This window comes from Lacerta agilis, chromosome 8 (genome assembly GCF_009819535.1).
Source record: "Lacerta agilis isolate rLacAgi1 chromosome 8, rLacAgi1.pri, whole genome shotgun sequence".
NCBI lineage: Eukaryota > Metazoa > Chordata > Lepidosauria > Squamata > Lacertidae > Lacerta > Lacerta agilis.
The window spans coordinates 58,870,115-58,888,092 of record NC_046319.1 but is presented as its reverse complement, the minus strand read 5'-3'; the positions used below and the strand labels follow the sequence as shown (position 1 = coordinate 58,888,092).

Sequence of the window (17,978 nt, the reverse complement as noted above, 5' to 3'; positions counted from 1 at the left end):
GGTCAATGGTATCAAAAGCTGTGGTGTAGTGAAGGAGAATTAACAGAGACACACTCCTCCTCTCCTTCTCCCCAAACAGGTCATTGCTCAGGGTGATCAATGCAGTTTCCATCCCACTATCCAGGGGCATCGCAGGGTGGGGGCGGGGGGGCGGGCCGCCCCTAGGTCAAGGGGAGGTGGGGTGACACTTTGGCCGGCCCCTCTCACCCCACCCCGCCGAAAGGAAGCAGAACAGGCGCATTGAAGCGCTTGCTCTGCTTCTTTTTGCCCTTTCCTCCGCTTTTTTTCGGCGGGGGGGGGGCCGACCAGCGAGGGGGTGTGTCAAACCTGTCACCCCTTCCTCGCTAGCCACCACCCCCCGCCGAAAAAAAAACGCTGGGGGGCGGGAAAAGGAAGCATAACATGCGCATTGAAGCGCTTGCTCTGCTTCTTTTTGCCCTTTCCTCCGCTTTTTTTCGGCGGGGGGGGGGCCGACCAGCGAGGGGGTGTGTCAAACCTGTCACCCCTTCCTCGCTAGCCACCACCCCCCGCCGAAAAAAACCGCTGGGGGGCGGGAAAAGGAAGCAGAACAGGCGCATTGAAGCGCTTGCTCTGCTTCTTTTTGCCCTTTCCGCCGCTTTTTTCGGCGGGGGGGCCCGACCAGCGAGGGGGGGTCAAACCTGTCACCCCTTCCTAGCTGGCCACCCCACCCCCGGCCAAAAAAAGGCCTCGGAAAGGGGGAAAATCCCCCTTTCTGCATACACGTGCATCGTGACGTCACGATGACGTCACGACGCACGCGTCGTGCCCCTCCCCCAGGGGGGTGCCTCTGCGCTGCCGCCGCCCCCAGCAGCACTGAGGCTAGCTACGCCACTGCCACTATCCAGGCCTGAAGCTGGAATGAAATGGGTACAGAAATCTGTTTTCTTCAAGCATGAAGTTGCCCACCCACCAAATCTAAATTGTTAGATGATTATGATCTAAAAATAGAAGACTAAACACCCTACAAACAGGAATCATGGGAAGTACTTTAAATACTGGTTTGAATACTAATGGCTGCTTTAAATGGCTGCCTTAAATACTAATCTGTTTAATCAGAAGTGTCTTATCTTCAAACGATTACCATTTGTTGCCAAACACTAGAAGATCATCTTGGCTAGGTCAGAAGTACAAGCAAAGGAGTACTGGCAAACAACTCATTCACATACAATTGTTCGTAAGATTCTCTCTTTCTACATTGTTATAATCTGGGAAAGCTCCCTTGCCCTATAAAACAGCAGCATGCAGTCAACAGTGCACCACAGTTCTGAACCAGAGTTGCCTTGTATAACTATGAAGTGCAGAACAATGAGAAGTTACAAGAAACTTAGGAAACAAGTTGTTTGTTGCAACTTCCCTAATGGATGTTGCTATGCCTACCTCATCCAGGTCAGGCCAGGGATGAGGAAGGTTGGGCCCAGGGGTCAATGTGGCCGTTGTGACTCTCCCCTGGCTATGTCCCACCCTTTAAAGGTCCTGCTCCATGCCCTCCTTGAGTGCTTTTGCCTGACTGAAACATCTCTTGCCTGCCTTAATGAAGAAGTGTTTATGTGCGTGCATATAAACCCCTGGCTTTTGCATGGCTAGAATGTAGCCTATTGTACAAAGGAAAGAGTCACATTCATTGCTCTGCCCACTTTTGCCCCGGCCAATACAGGCACGTGGCCTCCTTTGGAAGGTTGCCCATGAGGGAATGCAGTCCTTGGGCTGAGTAAGATTCCCACCTGTGCTCCAGACAATGAAAGAACTCTTCTGCTGCTCCTTGCCACAGATCTGTCTTGCTTCTTCTTTGCCTCTGCCTCACTGCACCCAGCCTTGCCTGGATTCCAGGACCTTACCCCCTTCCCTTGGTAGGTGCCGAGTCTGGCAAAGAAACACAGCTACCTTGAAAACCAAATGACTATGGCTGGGGGCCTGCAGTCTGTGCCTGTGTATTAACAGCTCCAAGGTCAAAGATCTCCTGCAAGAACATATAGCAGAAAAGGACTATTTCCAATACAAATACCATCCACAGTAAAGTCTGCTCAAACGATTACAAGATTTCCCCATTGGGTGGAAAAAATGGCTAATACCACAAGGTGCCTGCCTATCAAATTTTAGCCTAAAGTGCTTTTTAATGACTGACTTTTACAGAGGAGTTTTTGAATGGAAACACAACAGAGCAAACATCTAACACCACTGGTAATGATGTGCTCATAACACTACCATCTGTTCAGGCATGAAGAGCCCAAAACTGCACAGCGCCACCCAAGGGCAGTTATGAAACTACATAAGGTGTGCTTTACTCCCATGACACTGGAGTAGTTTATAGGCTGAGATTCTATCCTAACTTTTAAAATAGCCATACCAATACCCACACCCACTTTCATTTTCAAGATGTTGCAATAGTGTTTTTTTTTGGGGGGGGAATAATAATTTTTTTAGTACCAAAGCCCTTTTCAAAGTATTCTTGAAGATCTGAGCTATCCTAACTCACAGCATAATATCTGGAGGCCAGTACATGCATGTGTGTGTGTGTGGGGGGGAACATTTCTAAAAGAGTATGTCTGCAATTTCCTTTTGCAATGGCAACTCTGAATATCTCATGAAGTATCACTTTGGAGGTTCGCTCAACCTTTGAAGGCAGTTTTCAGAGGGAGAATGGGGGCAGGATGCAGCTGAAAAATGGAGAATGTAAAGCTTCTACATATAAGTGTTTTACAGACACTTTTAAGTGGATACACATACCGAGGCAACCTCCAAGGCCTGGGCAAGAGCCCCAGACTGACTTTTGGGGGGGGGGGGAAACCCTCAACTGTCTAGCCCTCCTAGAAAGGAAGTTAATGAAGCAAAATGTGCAGGTACTGTTCTGCAAAATGAACCAGTCTGGGTGCTCCTACCTAATATTGTTCGATAGGTGAGTTTTTTGATACCAGGCAATAGAAAATCTGATTTCAAGATTTTCTAACTGCTGAGGTTTTTTTGTAACCACTTTGGGCAGCTGTTGTCACAATCTTTAAGGCAGACATAAAATTAGGTGGAGAAGGAAAAGGGATCATTTAACATTGCAATAGGATACAACTGAGCATGGTATCCCAGCACTGAAGTTGATTGATCTTATTAATTCTGTAACTGGTGTAACAAACATTTCTTGTGTTTAGTGCAATCTCGTTAAAAAAAAAGTAGTCTGGAAATGCTTCTTATGATTACCATGCTAATGGATTTCATTTTAATACAATTGTCACCTGCTTTCACTCCAGTGATCAGAGCTTTATATATAAAGTTCCAGGGATTAAGGACACTTTAAAATAGACAGCTAGCCTCTGTGAGATGACTAGACTGGGAAAATAGGCCTCTGCAAGATTAATTTATAACCAGGTCATATTGCCCTGACCCTTAAAGCAACTCCTTGATTCACATGCTATGTTGTGAGCTGCTACTGTGCCATTAAAAGAAAGGTTACCAATACACTTAAGTGAATTAAGTTTAAACCCAACAATAGGGAGAAGGTAAAGAACACAATAAAACTATCACACCAGTAAAGGAATTAATGATTGCACATCAAAGAAGACTATTCTTCTCCCATGATCTTTTCATGTCATATATTTTTCTTTCTAAATAAACACTGATAATTCCCTCTAAATCTGAGATGTGCTTTTGTTTGAAAGCTTAATGGTTTTATATTATAGGAGTTTTTATATTTATAGGAGTTCAATGGCCACAGAATTGGGTTGGGCTTTCATACACACTTCCTCTTATTTTAAAATGTTTTGACGCTCATTTTACCTCTTTATTTTCCTTGCATGTTCCTGATGTAGCTCTTTCCCAACTGTAAGGTTCGAGTGAAGGTGCTTCACAAGTAACGGAGCAGGAGCCCAAACAGTCTTTTGCAATTTTATTGTGCAAACTATTTACAGTGCAGAGCTACAAAAAGCATGTCTGCCTCAGTCGCTGGGAGAATCCGGGAGTGGCCCCTTCCGGCTTCTCCCCTAGCATAATAACTTCGACACCCCAAGTCTCCTCCTACCTTCCTTGCGTTTCACCCCTCTGCGCAACTGGGGTGCTGGAAATGGCGTGCCTCCCTCCTGATCAGCCGGGCGAGGTGAGCGCAGGGTCTCAGCAACATCCCCAAGCCCTCTCCCCGCCAGGCTCCCTGCTTGTGGCTCCTGGCTAGAAGAGGCGCTGGGACTCTCAGTGGCATCCCTAAACCCTCTCCCCGCCTGGCTGGTTCCTTCCCTCTCCTCCCCACTGGAGGTGTGGCGGCTTTCCCCGCTGGAAGAGGTACTGCTGCTGAATTGGCGTTGGGGCTCTCTGTATACTAACGGACCCTCTGTTCCCCTCAGTAGGCCAGGTGGCCATTCCCTGAGACCACCCTAATATTCGTCATCAAACTGTATGGCAGATTTACAATATCTGGGATTATTTTGTATATCAACTCTGGATTTCATTTCTTCTCTCTATAGCACAGCCATAGTGTCTGTAAAGGTAAAGGTAAAGGGACCCCTGACCATTAGGTCCAGTCGCGGACAACTCTGGGGTTGCGGTGCTCATCTCGCTTTATTGGCCGAGGGAGCCAGAGTACAGTTTCCGGGTCATGTGGCCAGCATGACTAAGCCACTTCTGGCAAACCAGAGCAGCACACGGAAACGCCGTTTACCTTCCCGCCGGAGCGGTACCTATTCATCTACTTGCACTTTGATGTGCTTTCGAACTGCTAGGTTGGCAGGAGCAGGGACCAAGCAACGGGAGCTCACCCTGTCACGGGGATTCGAACTGCCGACCTTCTGATTGGCAAGCCCTAGGCTCTGTGGTTTAACCCACAGCGCCACCCGCGTCCAACAGTATAAACAGTATAGTGTCTGTACTGAGATGCAAAACTGTGCAGCCTTTATCTGACATTCCAATCTCCCACCTGCTTTCTTGCCCAGTAATGGTCTCAACGGTCAGCCTTCCATCTTATTTAAAATATAAAATGCTTCCAAACTAAGAATTGCTATCCTTTCTTTGCTCACATCAGGAAAATCAGATGATGATTCAATTGTTTTCTGCATGTTCTGCTTATCGTTACATGTGAAATGGGCCACTGTATGTAAAGCACTCTGAATATACTAATATGCTACAAAAAATATTACACATTATTATTACTGGACCTAGAAGAAAATCTGCCATCAGAAGAGTTCTCAGCAATTAAGATGCTTGCTACTAACACCACAACTGGTCACTGAACAGTCTGGCATCTTTGTGTAGGTATATTGGCATGAATGGATCCTGAGAATAGTATGAGGTTTGGGGTGAAAAGCATGGGTGTTTTAAATATTTTGTTCCTCATTACATCCTGCATTGCAAAGTCTTGTATTCCAAAAATCATTCTATGTTTAGCACACAGCTGGACCTCATTTTGGAACAAAGGGGCTAAGCACCCAATACCACTGGCTAAGAAAGGACAGGTGTCATAATAACAAGGGCATGAGGTCCATAAAGCCAATGTTACTGTGATACATTTTCCATAGCAAATTAGAAGTACTGGCAGCCTTAAAGAAAAATTAAAATTATGTTTGGATTGGTTTTACAAAATGTGGATTTAACAACTGAGGCTTTCCTCAACGTTCACCTAAAAGGCAAAAAAAAAATTAAAAAAAATAAACAGGATAAAAGGGGCTGGCGGCCAACTTTACTAGGTTTATTTCAACAGATCCCTGGAGATCTCTTAGACAGGTGTGTGTGTGTGTGTGTGTGTGTGTGTGTGTTTTAAATTTAATTTGAAGCAAAGCAGAGTTTAGTTTCTTACTGAGTTTGGTATTGGTCTGCTGTGCTGATTAATCTGTCAAGCACCATAAAAATTCACTGCAGCATAATTAAAATAGGTGACACAGTATTCCTGCCAGCTTTGAGATGGAATGGGAGGGAGGAAATGGTGGGAAGAGTCTTTGAATCCTGAAAACAGATGGACAAAGCTGAATATTCCTAATTATGTTTTCTTGCCAGCTGCCTTCCATTAAACATTCAAGCTGTACTTACATTTTGTTTATTTGCATTTGTCTCCCTCCTTATCATATATATTAAATAAATCCTCTAAATGCTTTGCCTATTCACCAAATGTCAGCCAAAGCAGACATCTCATTGTGCTTCTTAAGAATGCCCAAGCTTTGGCAAATATATAAGGGAAAGAAACCACATAATTAAGGAGCAGAAATGGCCTTGTGCATGCTTGCAGCAAGGGTAGCATCATTAAGCTTTTTATAGAGCTGAAGGATTTAAGGGACACTGGGGAGGAAGCAGTCTCAGAGAGAACTAGGGGCCAAGCTAGGTCATACACAAGATATGTAATGCCTTTCATGTATCCGGTATTTACATATCAAATAGAAACCATGTTGGGGGTGAGAGATCGAGGCCATGCCTAGGGGTGAGACACTGATTTCCATTCCAACCTATGTTTTCTGCATGCTGCGCTATTTCTGTTCTGCTGCAGTTCAGCTTCCAACAAAAACGTTATTCGTCTCGCTGACTGATGTGACTAAATTTTACGAAATTATGTTATTATGCTATTCCACACAATTCAATTCAATGCAAAGGCCAATCAGTTCAATGCAAAGGAAACACAATGCAAATGAGAGGGGACAAAATGTCATCAATCATGTATTGTTTGCGGACTGGAAACAACAGTGAATACTGATAATATCTGCCAAACTCATTTCTATTCTGAACATGAGACAAGTTAACAGACATTCATTATTTTTACTCCCACTTCCACTGCAATTTTCCAACATCCATATCCATGCTACCAAGAGGTGGGTGGGTTGTTAAACCTTCTGTTGTATGCCATGGTCCCAAATGAAAATTGCTTCCCTGAAGCTGCTAACGTCCTTGGAAGAGAAGTCTCCATTGGGGCTAACAGAAGTATCCCTCCTGGCATGAACTGAAGCTTTGAGGAAGATGTCACTGGTGCTACAGTGAAAGAGGAATGATGGATAAGCTGCTCTCACCACATATCATGATTCTGATCCTAATCTGGTTCCCTTTCTACCCCTTGAGATTGCCATTTAAAACAGCATCCAAAGTGTAAGGAACTCTGGAGCTTGTACTGGGAATGGCTGACATGTGGACACTTGTCTTAATAGCTAATTTACCCAGCTTCTTCTCCTCCCAATTCCCAAGGAAAATAAGCACAAAGGGAGTAAGGGAGATAAACAAAAGACGGGGAAAGGCAGCCAGGAGTTGCTTCACCACAAGAGGAAGGGAGATTTGTATTTCTCCGGGGCGGGGGGGGGGGTAAAGGGAATTTTCTATCTAACTTTTCCTGCCTTTTTGTGGAAAGCCTTGAGAATGCTCAACACTGTTGAGTCAACAGGGATAATTTTCTTTAACATGGAGAGGGTATGCTAGACTCGGAGAAAAAACCACTGCTATGAGCTCCTTTGAAAAAGGTAGAACACAAATACTGTAGAATCAACCAAGTAAATGGCATGCCCCAGTTGTGCCTCAGTTACTTCCTCAAAAGTTTGCAGGGTGGGTCCTTCCAGAGAAACCTGAGGACTGCTATTAAAACAACAGAGCAAACAATTCACCAGCCCAAGAACTGCAAAGTGTTTATTTTCTTATCCGAATACACACACTCATTAAAGATTTCGTAACCCTTACAAGTGGCTCAGGCAGTTTTCTTGCACAAGCACTGTGACCGCATGACAGCTAGCTGAACTGCTTAAACAGCAACTGAGTAGGGGGAAAGTGTGCTCTGTAAGGACCCATACCAGTGTCATCAAACAGGCCTTCTCTACACACAGAAGAAAAGTCAAAGTTGCTTGGATGCTTATGATGGAGCAGCACTAATGCAAGGTTTTTACTTTCACAAACAGCAGTTGTGGAGTGGGGATCCAGATTGAGGCTCTGGTGTATGGCTTTAACCATTTGTCCCCTACTGCTGTCCCAATTCAGAACAGGAAGACAAGATACCACTGAGGATAATGGGAGCTTCTACAAGCCAAAAAATGCCCCAAGTGGTTTCTGAAATTTCTAAAATAATTAAAATGTCAGCATACAATGAAAGCAATTCCAAGATATTGTGATTTAACCATAGGTTTTCATCAGCATAATAGCTAAGAACATGGGCTGAGATGTCTTCATTTTAAACTCTCTGGTTGTCCTCCCATTAGTAAAATTAGAGTAATACAATACTGGGCTAACCTTATCAGGTTGTTGTAAAGATGACCATAAGCAGTACTTTGAGCAGTTAAAAATGCTGTTTAAGCATTGTTTTTGTTACATGTAATAACACAGATTGTAGCCTACACTATTTACCTTAAGTTTATTAAAGGTAAAGGTACCCCTGACACAAAGAAAATGCAGTTTTGCCACATTCACGAATCTTTCTCTCTCAAGAGATTGTAACTAACTCTGACAGGGTAACAGACTAAAAGAAAGAAAGAAAGAAAGAAAGAAAGAAAGAAAGAAAGAAAGAAAATTTCACTGCAACAATTTGCAATTACATTGTTGTTTGAAAACAATGGTGGCTTTTTAAAAATAGAATTGTAACAGCTACACAATATACACTTTCTACTGAATAGAAAGCTGTATGGAACAAAGAAGAATTTTATTCTTCAGTATGTGAATATTCATTATGAAGGCAGGGAGAGGGGGAGTTAAGAAGAGACAGACTGTGACAGTTTAGTACACTGGAACAATAATTCTAAATTCCCATAAAGCAATTCCGTAAGTTATTTTAAAAATGTCCAAAATCATCCTACTACTAAACCTTTGGGACTCATTTTGTTGTGTGTATAAAAGTGGGAACAGAGTGCACTGAAGTAGGCATTTCACTTGCAAAATGTAGGTTTGTAAAGAATTACATTCAAACAAGGCCACAATACCTTCCATCACAGAAGCTTCAAAGTGCCCCTACCCACACAAAATATCATAGCTATGGTTAAAAAGACGAAAAAAGCAAGTGGTTTTTGAAACACGACTCTGGTAGGCTCAGGAAACTAATCTCAAGGAAAGAAAAAAGAAGCAGATCCATTCTAACTTAAAACATGTAATGATTACTACTTACTCTCTACAACTAAAAAGATAATAAACCATGAATTTTAAATCAACTGTGTGTGACAAGCTGGAGATTAATGGTTCACTTACTGCACATCAGCTTAATCAAATTTCCCAATTGCTGAACGTCAGAGACACCGCGGGATAATTATGGAGATTACAGCAGCAGCCCTGTCCAGAAGGCAGAGATTTTGCTAACTATAGTACTAACCCACTGAGATCAAATGCAACTGAGTCAGTATAAGTGATCCCTCTATTCTCTGAAAAAAGAGTAAATGTTACACGTTTTCCAGCTGGAAGGCTTATTTTTAAAGAACTTTTCAAGCGGCAAGAGGCAGTGGGGAACTAAGAGAGAAGAAATCTGTGAAATAAGTTACTCTTTGAGAGGCCTTAACAAACTACTCCACTACACTTTCCTGCTTGCACCTGTTTCAAATGTTCTTAGTTATTTTAGTTTAGTTTAGTTTATTACATCTATGAATTGCTTCTCGCAACTAAAAGTCCCAATGTAATTTAGAGCAAAATACAAAATGTAGTAATAAACATAATTAAGTGTAGCCAGAGTTAAAAAAAAAGCATCCAATTGTTGCTGCTGTCCAAATGCACAGGAAAATGAAAATAGATTTGCCTGCCACTGAAATGAGACAAATTTGGTACTAGGTTGCCTCCCTGGTAGGAGAATTCCATAAATGGGAAGCTATTACAGAACAGGCCCATTCTCTCATCACCACTCTCTGGACCTCCATTGGAGGAAGCACACAAAGAAGGGCTTCATCTCAGGGTTCATATGGGGAGAGAAGGTCCTTCAAGTACAGAGGTATTGAGCAGTACAAGGTCAAAATCAGCACTGATTTTGTCACTGTTACTAGTTGTGACAACAGTAACAATGTTAGATCCAAGAGTACCTCAGGCTGTGAACCGGCTCAAGGGAAGTGTGACACCATCCAGAACAGGATGCATTTCATCTATCCAAATAATGGTACCAATAGTGCTTGTATTTTATCTGGACTGAACTTCAGTTTGTTGGCTCTCATCCAGTCCATCACAAAGGCTAGGCACTGATCCAGCATATGTACCACCACACCCACTTGAGAGGTAAAGGTTGTGTGACATCAGCATACTGATGACAACACACATCAAAACTCTGGATGACGCCAGTCACTGGGTGGTGTATGCCAGGCTGTATCAGCCCTGGATCCGAAACTGGCTTTTAAATATATTATTCTTATAAGTATTTTATATGTGAAATTGTTTTATGTATCTTTATTTTATTGTGAAATTGCTTTGAGATGCTTTGTATGAAGCAATTCATAAAAGAAATAATAATGCTGATGTTTAAAAGCATGTGGGATAATACTGAACCCAGGAACCCCACGTTAGAGACTCCATGGAACTGAACAACACCCCGCAAGCACCATATTCTAGTCTAGTCCCTGCTCAGTGCACGAATCTTGCTGCTACAGCTTCTCTGATAGATGGTAACGCCAACCATCACAATCTTAAAAAAATATATATCACAAAGAGAATTGTGAACTGTTACCTGCATATGAACAGGCGGCATTGAGACAGGCACACATGTAGAGAAGATGGAGATGGCCCAGGCACTTGGCAGCTTTTCTAAATAAGTCTCCCAATATGTTCAGAGAGCTGGTGCTGAAATTGTCTTCCAACCTTTTCTCCATGGCCTTTGTGGGAAGACCCAGAACTCTCTAAATACAAAATACACAAGAGACACAGTTCACCTTCAGGAAAGATGAATTGAGACCACTTTATGCAAAGCAATTACCTCTCTCATGTGGGTATGTAAAATAAAGCACACAGAGCAGAAACAAATATTTGCCACAGTTTACCATTAAGCCTCAAAGTTTGTTACTGAATTATCACAAAATTCTCCCAACTGTACCTTAGGACACAACTTTTAGTATATGCCCATTTTCTGGAGAAATTTTGTGAGTTATAAAGTCAGTTACCCTTTGAACACAATGAGATGAGAGCAAACCTCATTTATCCACAACAGTTGCCCACACAAACCTAAAAAGCTGCCTTCTTGGCACTTGTCTACTGTTGGCCAGCTGCTTTCACACATTAGAACAGACAGCTCAGAAGCAAGCTCACATTTGTAGCAGCTTCCAGGATTCCATTCAAACTCCAAGCAAACAGTGCTGAGCTGATGAATTTTAAACAGGTGGATCTTTTGGACACTCTGTTTGAAAGTCTCCAGTACAGAGGCGGCAGTCAGTTCTACCTAGGGTGTGTTAAATGCCAATAAATACAGCCCAGCTGCTGAGCAGGTGGACCTAATATCAGCAATTGCTTATTTGCACTGCCTGGCACCAGTAAGAAAACAAAAGGGGAACAGGAGCTGCACAGCCCACACAAACAACCAATGAGAAGCTTCTCAGGCTGCCATTCACTTTGCTCTGATAGACACATAGCCCAGTGTTATTGGTGTAACAAGCTGTTGAGCTGTTTTGCTCTGCCAAGAGAAAGAAAACAAATGTTCAGATAGAGAATAAATTTAAAGCTGCAATCCTATGGGGACTTACTTGGAGTAAGCCCAACTGAGAACACTGACATTTAATTCCAAGTAAATGCGTACTTGGGATGTGGGTGGCGTTGTGGGTTAAACCACAGAGCCTAGATGAGCGCCGCAACCCCAGAGTCATCCACGACTGGACCTAGTAGTCAGGGGTTCCTTTACCTTTACTTAAGTGTACAGGACCAGGTAACTAACAGCGTATGTCTATACTTCTTTACTCAAAAAATCAACAGGATTTATTTCCAAATAAGTGAGGACAGGATCACAGTCTTTTAAGTCCCAGTGACTTTAGACTGGTTCACTTAATTTGAGCAGAACTGATTCTCTGTGTAGTGTACTTCTAAAAATCATCTCCAACCAATATGTTGGGGGTTTTTTTTGCCTTCCTTATTGTGTCTTCTCAAGGGTTCTGAGACACATGAACAGAACAAAGCCCATAAAAATCTCAAGTGGCTATGTTTTTCATGTCTCTAGAGAGTTTGCATAACCCCTAGTGAAGAAAAAAACAGAGCTCTGAATTTCAGGTAACAAACTGAAAGTAGAAAGACCATGACAGAGGGTGAGAGTTGTTCTACCCCTCAGACATGCACATACTCTCCTCTATGGTGCAAGACTATTTGCCTGGCAATTGTCACCACGCAGACAGCAGCATTCAATTTGATAACTGTTCAATTGTCAATCAAACTGCAGTGGAACTAGAACCTCTTCATGTAACCTGAATCTATCCATACCCCACAGCAATGTCTATTCCTCATAGCAATGTCTACTTATCTATAATCTAATTAGCACAGGCCACTCCAGGATGCATCCAAGGATTGGAACTAAAAGGGAAGCAAGGGAGCCAGTATGTGAACAAAAGCTGTGCAAATTACATGGAGGAGCAATTACAATCCCAAGACACTTCATCATTTGGACCATGCCACCAGTACCAATACTACTAGCCCAGCAGATATCAAGCTATGCATTTCCTGTGCCCCTAGTACACGGGTGTGAAACACAAGGCCCGCGGGCCGAATCCGGCCCGCCAGACCTCGTCATGTGGCCCGTGTAGCCGCCGCTGGCCGCAGGGGCGGAGGGAGGCTCCGCGCCGCCCGGGGCGGCAGCACGGAGGAGGCACCCCCCTGGGGGCGGGGCACCGTGGCGTTGCATCGTGATGTCACGACGCAACGTCAGGACTGAGTGCGCATGCGCAAAATGTTGCGCTTGCGCACTCCGTTGCTGGGCTCCCGCCGCTGCTGTCACTCTGCTGCCGCTATCAGTGGTGATGCTGCGAGCCCGCCGGATGAAAAGGCGGCTTGGGGGCAGCTGCCGATCGCGCGCAGCAGCCCCCCCCAGCCGCATTTTCACTCAGAGGGCTCGCAAAGTCGCAGCGGGAGCCCAGCGACGGAGTGCGCACGCGCGAGATGTTGCACGTGCGCACTCCGTCGCTGGGCTCCCGCCGCTGCTGTCATTCTGCTGCCGCTATCAGCGGCGATGCTGCGAGCCCTCTGGATGAAAAGGCGGCTTTGGGGCAGCCCCCCCAAGCCGCATTTTCACTCAGAGGGCTTGCAAAGTCGCTGCAGAAGCGGCGGCAGCAGCAGCGGGAGCCCAGCGACGGAGTGAGCACGAGCGACATTATTACAAAAAACAGTAATAATTGAATGCAGTGACAATAATTTATGATAATAAAGAGTGGACACATAGTCCTACAGATACAACCGGCCCTTTGAGGGTGACCAAACTGCTGATGCGGCCCCCGATGAATTTGAGTTTGACACCCCTGCCCTAGTGGGCCCTGAAGACTCTACAGAGCAACAGATTCAGGTGACTGTTGGGGTCAGGACTACCTCAGTCCCATGCATCATCCTAGGAAGGGAAAGATAAAGGTGTTCCCATATGACCTAGAAATATGTTACATAACTCCATCAAAGAGGATCCTAGGGATATCCACAGATTGCACAAGGAAGTAATTGGCAATGCAGGAAGCAATGCAAAAGCCCAACCTTCTGCAGTACTGTATAAAAACAGAAGATACACCTAAAAACCCCTTCATAATGTTGCAGAGGATTCTAAGGGCATATTTCCAGGTTATATTGGGAGCCAGCAACTCTGGAAGAAGCATGGCAGCCTGACTTACACTACCTCAAGCATGGCTAAGGTAAAGGTAAAGGTACCCCTGACCGTTAGGTCCAGTCGCAGACGACTCTAGGGTTGTGCACTCATCTCGCTCTATAGGCCGAGGGAGCCAGCGTTTTTCTGCAGACAGCTTCCGGGCCATGTGGCCAGGATGACTAAGCCGCTTCTGGCGAACCAGAGCAGCATACAGAAACCCTGTTTACTTTCCCACTGGAGTGGTACCTATTTATCTACTTGCACTGCGTGCTAGGTGGGCAGGACCAGCATGGCTAGCACCAACTAAATTATGTCAGCCAACTGCCCAGTCACTCTGTACCACTGGGCTGATGTTGAGTTCAGCCTATGAGTAGCATCTAATCACATGTTTTGCTCTGAACACCTATGCAGGATGACAAATTAAATTAAATTCCTGCTGTTGTGCAAGTCTTTAACAACACCCTTTGAGGAGTCAGGAACAGATCAAAGTTCAATTCTGTCAGCTACAGGCCTGAAAGTCCATTTCCACAGAACAATGAATTGCTTTCTGATCAAGAAGCTGTGAAGCAGGTTGTTCAACTGCTATAATAAGGAGTTCTTACAAAAAAATTGGATGAAGTAGGTAATAGCAATTATTAACTGTGAACAAATGTCCAGGGAACTTTGAGCATTGAATGAAAGTTTAAACACAAGCTTGTGCTATGACTAACTGTAAGACATCCAGCTAGGTTTATTTTATTTCAGTGTCTGGTTCTCAATACAATGGAGAAAAGGGTATAATGTGATGGTAAAAAAAAATGTGCCAAAGAGGAATAAAACTGCAAAAAGAACCCAAAGAAACATTTTCCTGTTGTCACTTCAAAGTGCCAAACTAGACAATATGTTAAATGCCTCCATGAATTTAGCCCTTTCACCCTGCACTGCTTTCTCAATTAAAGTTGCCCCCAAAGGAAAGCTGACATTGACACCAAGGCAGCTTCACTTCTGGAGCAAATAGCAGCTTCAGTTCATTGGGACCATGACTGGAGTGGCAAGATGAAAAAGTGGACAGGGCTCCTCCAACTTGAATAGTTGTGTAGAAGAGAGCTTGTCATGCAAACCCTAACAGCGATGCATAAAAAAGGGGGAAAGAAACAAGTACATTACCGGGAAATGCTTTCACACATTTAACACATTGTATAGTTTGGCTCCAAGGTTAAACCACAGAGCCTAGGACTTGCTGATCAGAAGGTCGGCAGTTCGAATCCCCGCGACGAGGTGAGCTCCCATTGCTTGGTCCCTGCTCCTGCCAACCTAGCAGTTCGAAAGCATGTCAAAGTGCAAGTAGATAAATAGGTGCTGCTCCGGCGGGAAGGTAAACGGCGTTTTCGTGCGCTGCTCTGGTTTCGCCAGAAGCAGCTTAGTCATGCTGGCCACATGACCCAGAAGTTGTACACCAGCTCCCTCGGCCAATAAAGCGAGATGAGCACCGCAACCCCAGAGTCGTCCGTGACTGGACCTAATGGTCAGGGGTCCCTTTACCTTTAACTTTTATAGTTTGGCTCCAAGATTACATGAGGATCGTAGTAGCTACAGCTTTGCCTCCATGTGATTTACAAATGACACACACATTAATTAGCTGCCCCTAAAAAGTGCAAATTAAGCATAGCCTTCTATATCACTATGTGCTCCCCAAGGGTTCCTTGACACAAAACACTGTAGGCCTACTCAGTGCTAAATCAAAGAGGCTATTAAATGCACTTACTGAATGGCATTTCAAATAGCTTATTAACAAGGTATTTCTTCTCAGTGAGCTTTAAAAATCTAATGCATTCCTACAGAATTTACAACTTACTCATATTCAGTAGAATATAATACTTTCTTTATACTTTTTAAGGTACTTTCATTCTTCATTCTCCAACACAAATAAGATTCCAACCATTCAACTTAAGTGCATGTATTAAAAGCTGTTCTTCCCACTATATGCATGCTTTTAAAACTTTCACTCAATGTCTAAAAGTCTACTAGACACACTGTAAATCACTTGACTCAAACTGGATATTTTTGCTACTTCGTATAGTTAAATATTCTATTTTGCAACTATGCTCTTGATCAAGCAGATTAACTAGATCTACAAAATATAAGATACAGTCCTTAACAGCATTAGAAGAAACATTTGAATTCACGAGGTGTTTTCAAAACCAAAACAAGATTTCTGTGGCCAACAAGGTTCCTCAATTCTTCCTAACTGAATTTATTTATTTATTTAAAGGCTAAGACAGTATTTTCCAAATTTTTGCTACCTGAGATAGACTTTTTTCAGAATTAAAACTAGCCACATTTTTATCTCAAAATTTCTACTTTTGCAGTTAGAATGAAAATTACCATCCTTTAGATGTCCATCTCCTATGTGTCTGTGCAAGTTACAGTTCTGCATGAGCCTCCCTCCAGATGGAAAATGGCAAGACCAGAGTAATAACCCATACAGTCACACAACAGACAGCTTTGGTGGGTAATTTTGATACGTGTTTACATCAGAAATGATCCCATCCTCTCTCAACATGAAGAAATACCTGTCTCCAACTGAAGCTGATTGGAAAGAGGCAAAATCAAAGCACCAGTAAAATACAGAGATATAATGGAAAATCTCCTTTATGGATGGCTACTTTAGGTTCACACCAATCCCAGTAAACAGTATAGGAACTACCGGGCTAAGAGAAAAGGCAGATTCAAAGTAGAATTAACTGGTACAAAATTAGTACTGGAAGATTCCTTAGCATTTATCTAGACAAAAGCTTCCAAACTAGCATTCCAAACTAGTCCTTGTAATCGTCAAGACATACATAAAAAATTGCATCCCACTGATATCCATAGGGTTACTAATCTCTACCCCTCAAAAAATTTATGGGGCGTGAGCAGGCTCACAAATAAGAATAAATCGGGTTGATTTTCTCCTCCTCTGGGGAATCATGGAAGTTTTTAAAATACAAGAACAAAAGATTACAGAATTTATTTAAAACACACACCCTGCCAGAGAACTTAGCAGGAAGATAATACCTAATGCAAACAACTTGCAGGAGGACAATTTGATACCTTTGTACGGAGAGGACCAACAAACCAAATCCTTGCCCAAGCCTAGAATCAAGTCCTTTTCACTTCAAGCTGCTCATCATGGGGTTAACTGAGTGTTTGGGCTAGGAGAGGGTCCTTAAAAATAGGTTACCACAGTCACTGGCACACCTACAAAGGCTTGCTACAAAAATAAGCTACGGTTTCCCAACTTATGAGCACTGTTTCGTCCACTTATTGGTACTATTTTGTCCAGCTTCAGGCCACAAATCCCTCCCCGTGCCACTTTTATCTCTATTTGCAGGAAGAGGCTATAATTCAAGAGTACCTGCTTTGCATAGGTAAGGTTGCAGATCCTCTATCTCTGCTTAAAGGATTTAAACCGAAGCTGCACTTCCTACAGCCCCAATAAAAGTTTGATCTCGCTGTTCAGGTCGAAAACCGCCACTCTTGAGTGGAGCCCAGCTGCTCCAAGTGCTTCAGAAGCCTCCAGCGTCATCTAGTTCTAGTTACAGGATCTCCCTCGCGTCGCTTCCACCCCCACCCCCCCACTGCAACGCACTCGGCGCCGTCCAGGCAGCCAAGACGCCTTCCCTCCGCGCTGACCATGCCTGTCACAGGAAAGGATACGACAAGGCAGGAGGCCCCACCTCGCTCTACGCCGTTCTCCACCCGCGCCCTACTTTTAGTAAACGCAGTAAGAGCGGCACTTACCAGAGCTGCATGGCGGACGCGGAGAGTCAGTCCTCTTCAGTTGCCCGCTGGGGGTGGCGAAGGGTCCGCAGGCCCCGCGACTGGGAATGGAGGGGAGGATCTCGGTGTGGGGTTGAGGGGCAGCGGAGGAGGGCGCCGTAGGCTTGACAGGCTCAGGTAAGGGGAGGGGGCGTCACCCTGTCAGCATCCCCCCTCAGGGTGGAGGTCTGGGCGGCAGGCCTCGCGTTCACCATGGTAACCACGTAGGCCTCAGGCTCCCTCACCAGCAGCCGCCCTCCCCCCCCCCCGTCAAAAAAACACACACACACAACACACCTTAGCTTCGGAGGCTATAATTCAGCACGCGCCTACAGACGCTTACACGTCAGCGCGACATTCCTAGAGCAGCAGCACCAGGAACTCACTCGGCTCTGCCTAGCCCCGCCCCCATCTCTCTCTCTCTCTCTCTCTCTCTCTCTCTCTCATCCGGAAATACAAAAAGGTACGCCTTGCAGGCCTGGCTGGCCAGCCAATCAGGGCTCGGTTGGCCGGAAACGGAAAAGACCGCGAGCCG

At 44.4% G+C, this 17,978-nt stretch overlaps 1 protein-coding gene across 4 annotated transcripts in view; it reads right to left on the bottom strand.

The window, feature by feature from the left end:
- The window catches only part of KIAA0319L (KIAA0319 like), a 57,397-nt gene extending 39,673 nt beyond the window's left edge, over nucleotides 1–17,724 (bottom strand). For 2 of the 4 annotated variants that reach the window (XM_033157725.1, XM_033157727.1), the window contains exons 1-2: nucleotides 17,426–17,724; nucleotides 10,574–10,742 (exon numbers count right to left, since the gene is read on the bottom strand). In XM_033157725.1, the coding sequence (XP_033013616.1) occupies nucleotides 10,574–10,715 (142 nt within the window). In that variant the 5' untranslated portion in view covers nucleotides 10,716–10,742; nucleotides 17,426–17,724. Of the gene's footprint in view, nucleotides 1–1,742; nucleotides 1,882–10,573; nucleotides 10,743–17,039; nucleotides 17,062–17,425 lie in introns of those variants that run through there. The other 2 variants (XM_033157726.1, XM_033157728.1) reach the window with 2 other exon arrangements.
- Between the last annotated feature and the right edge of the window lie 254 nt (nucleotides 17,725–17,978).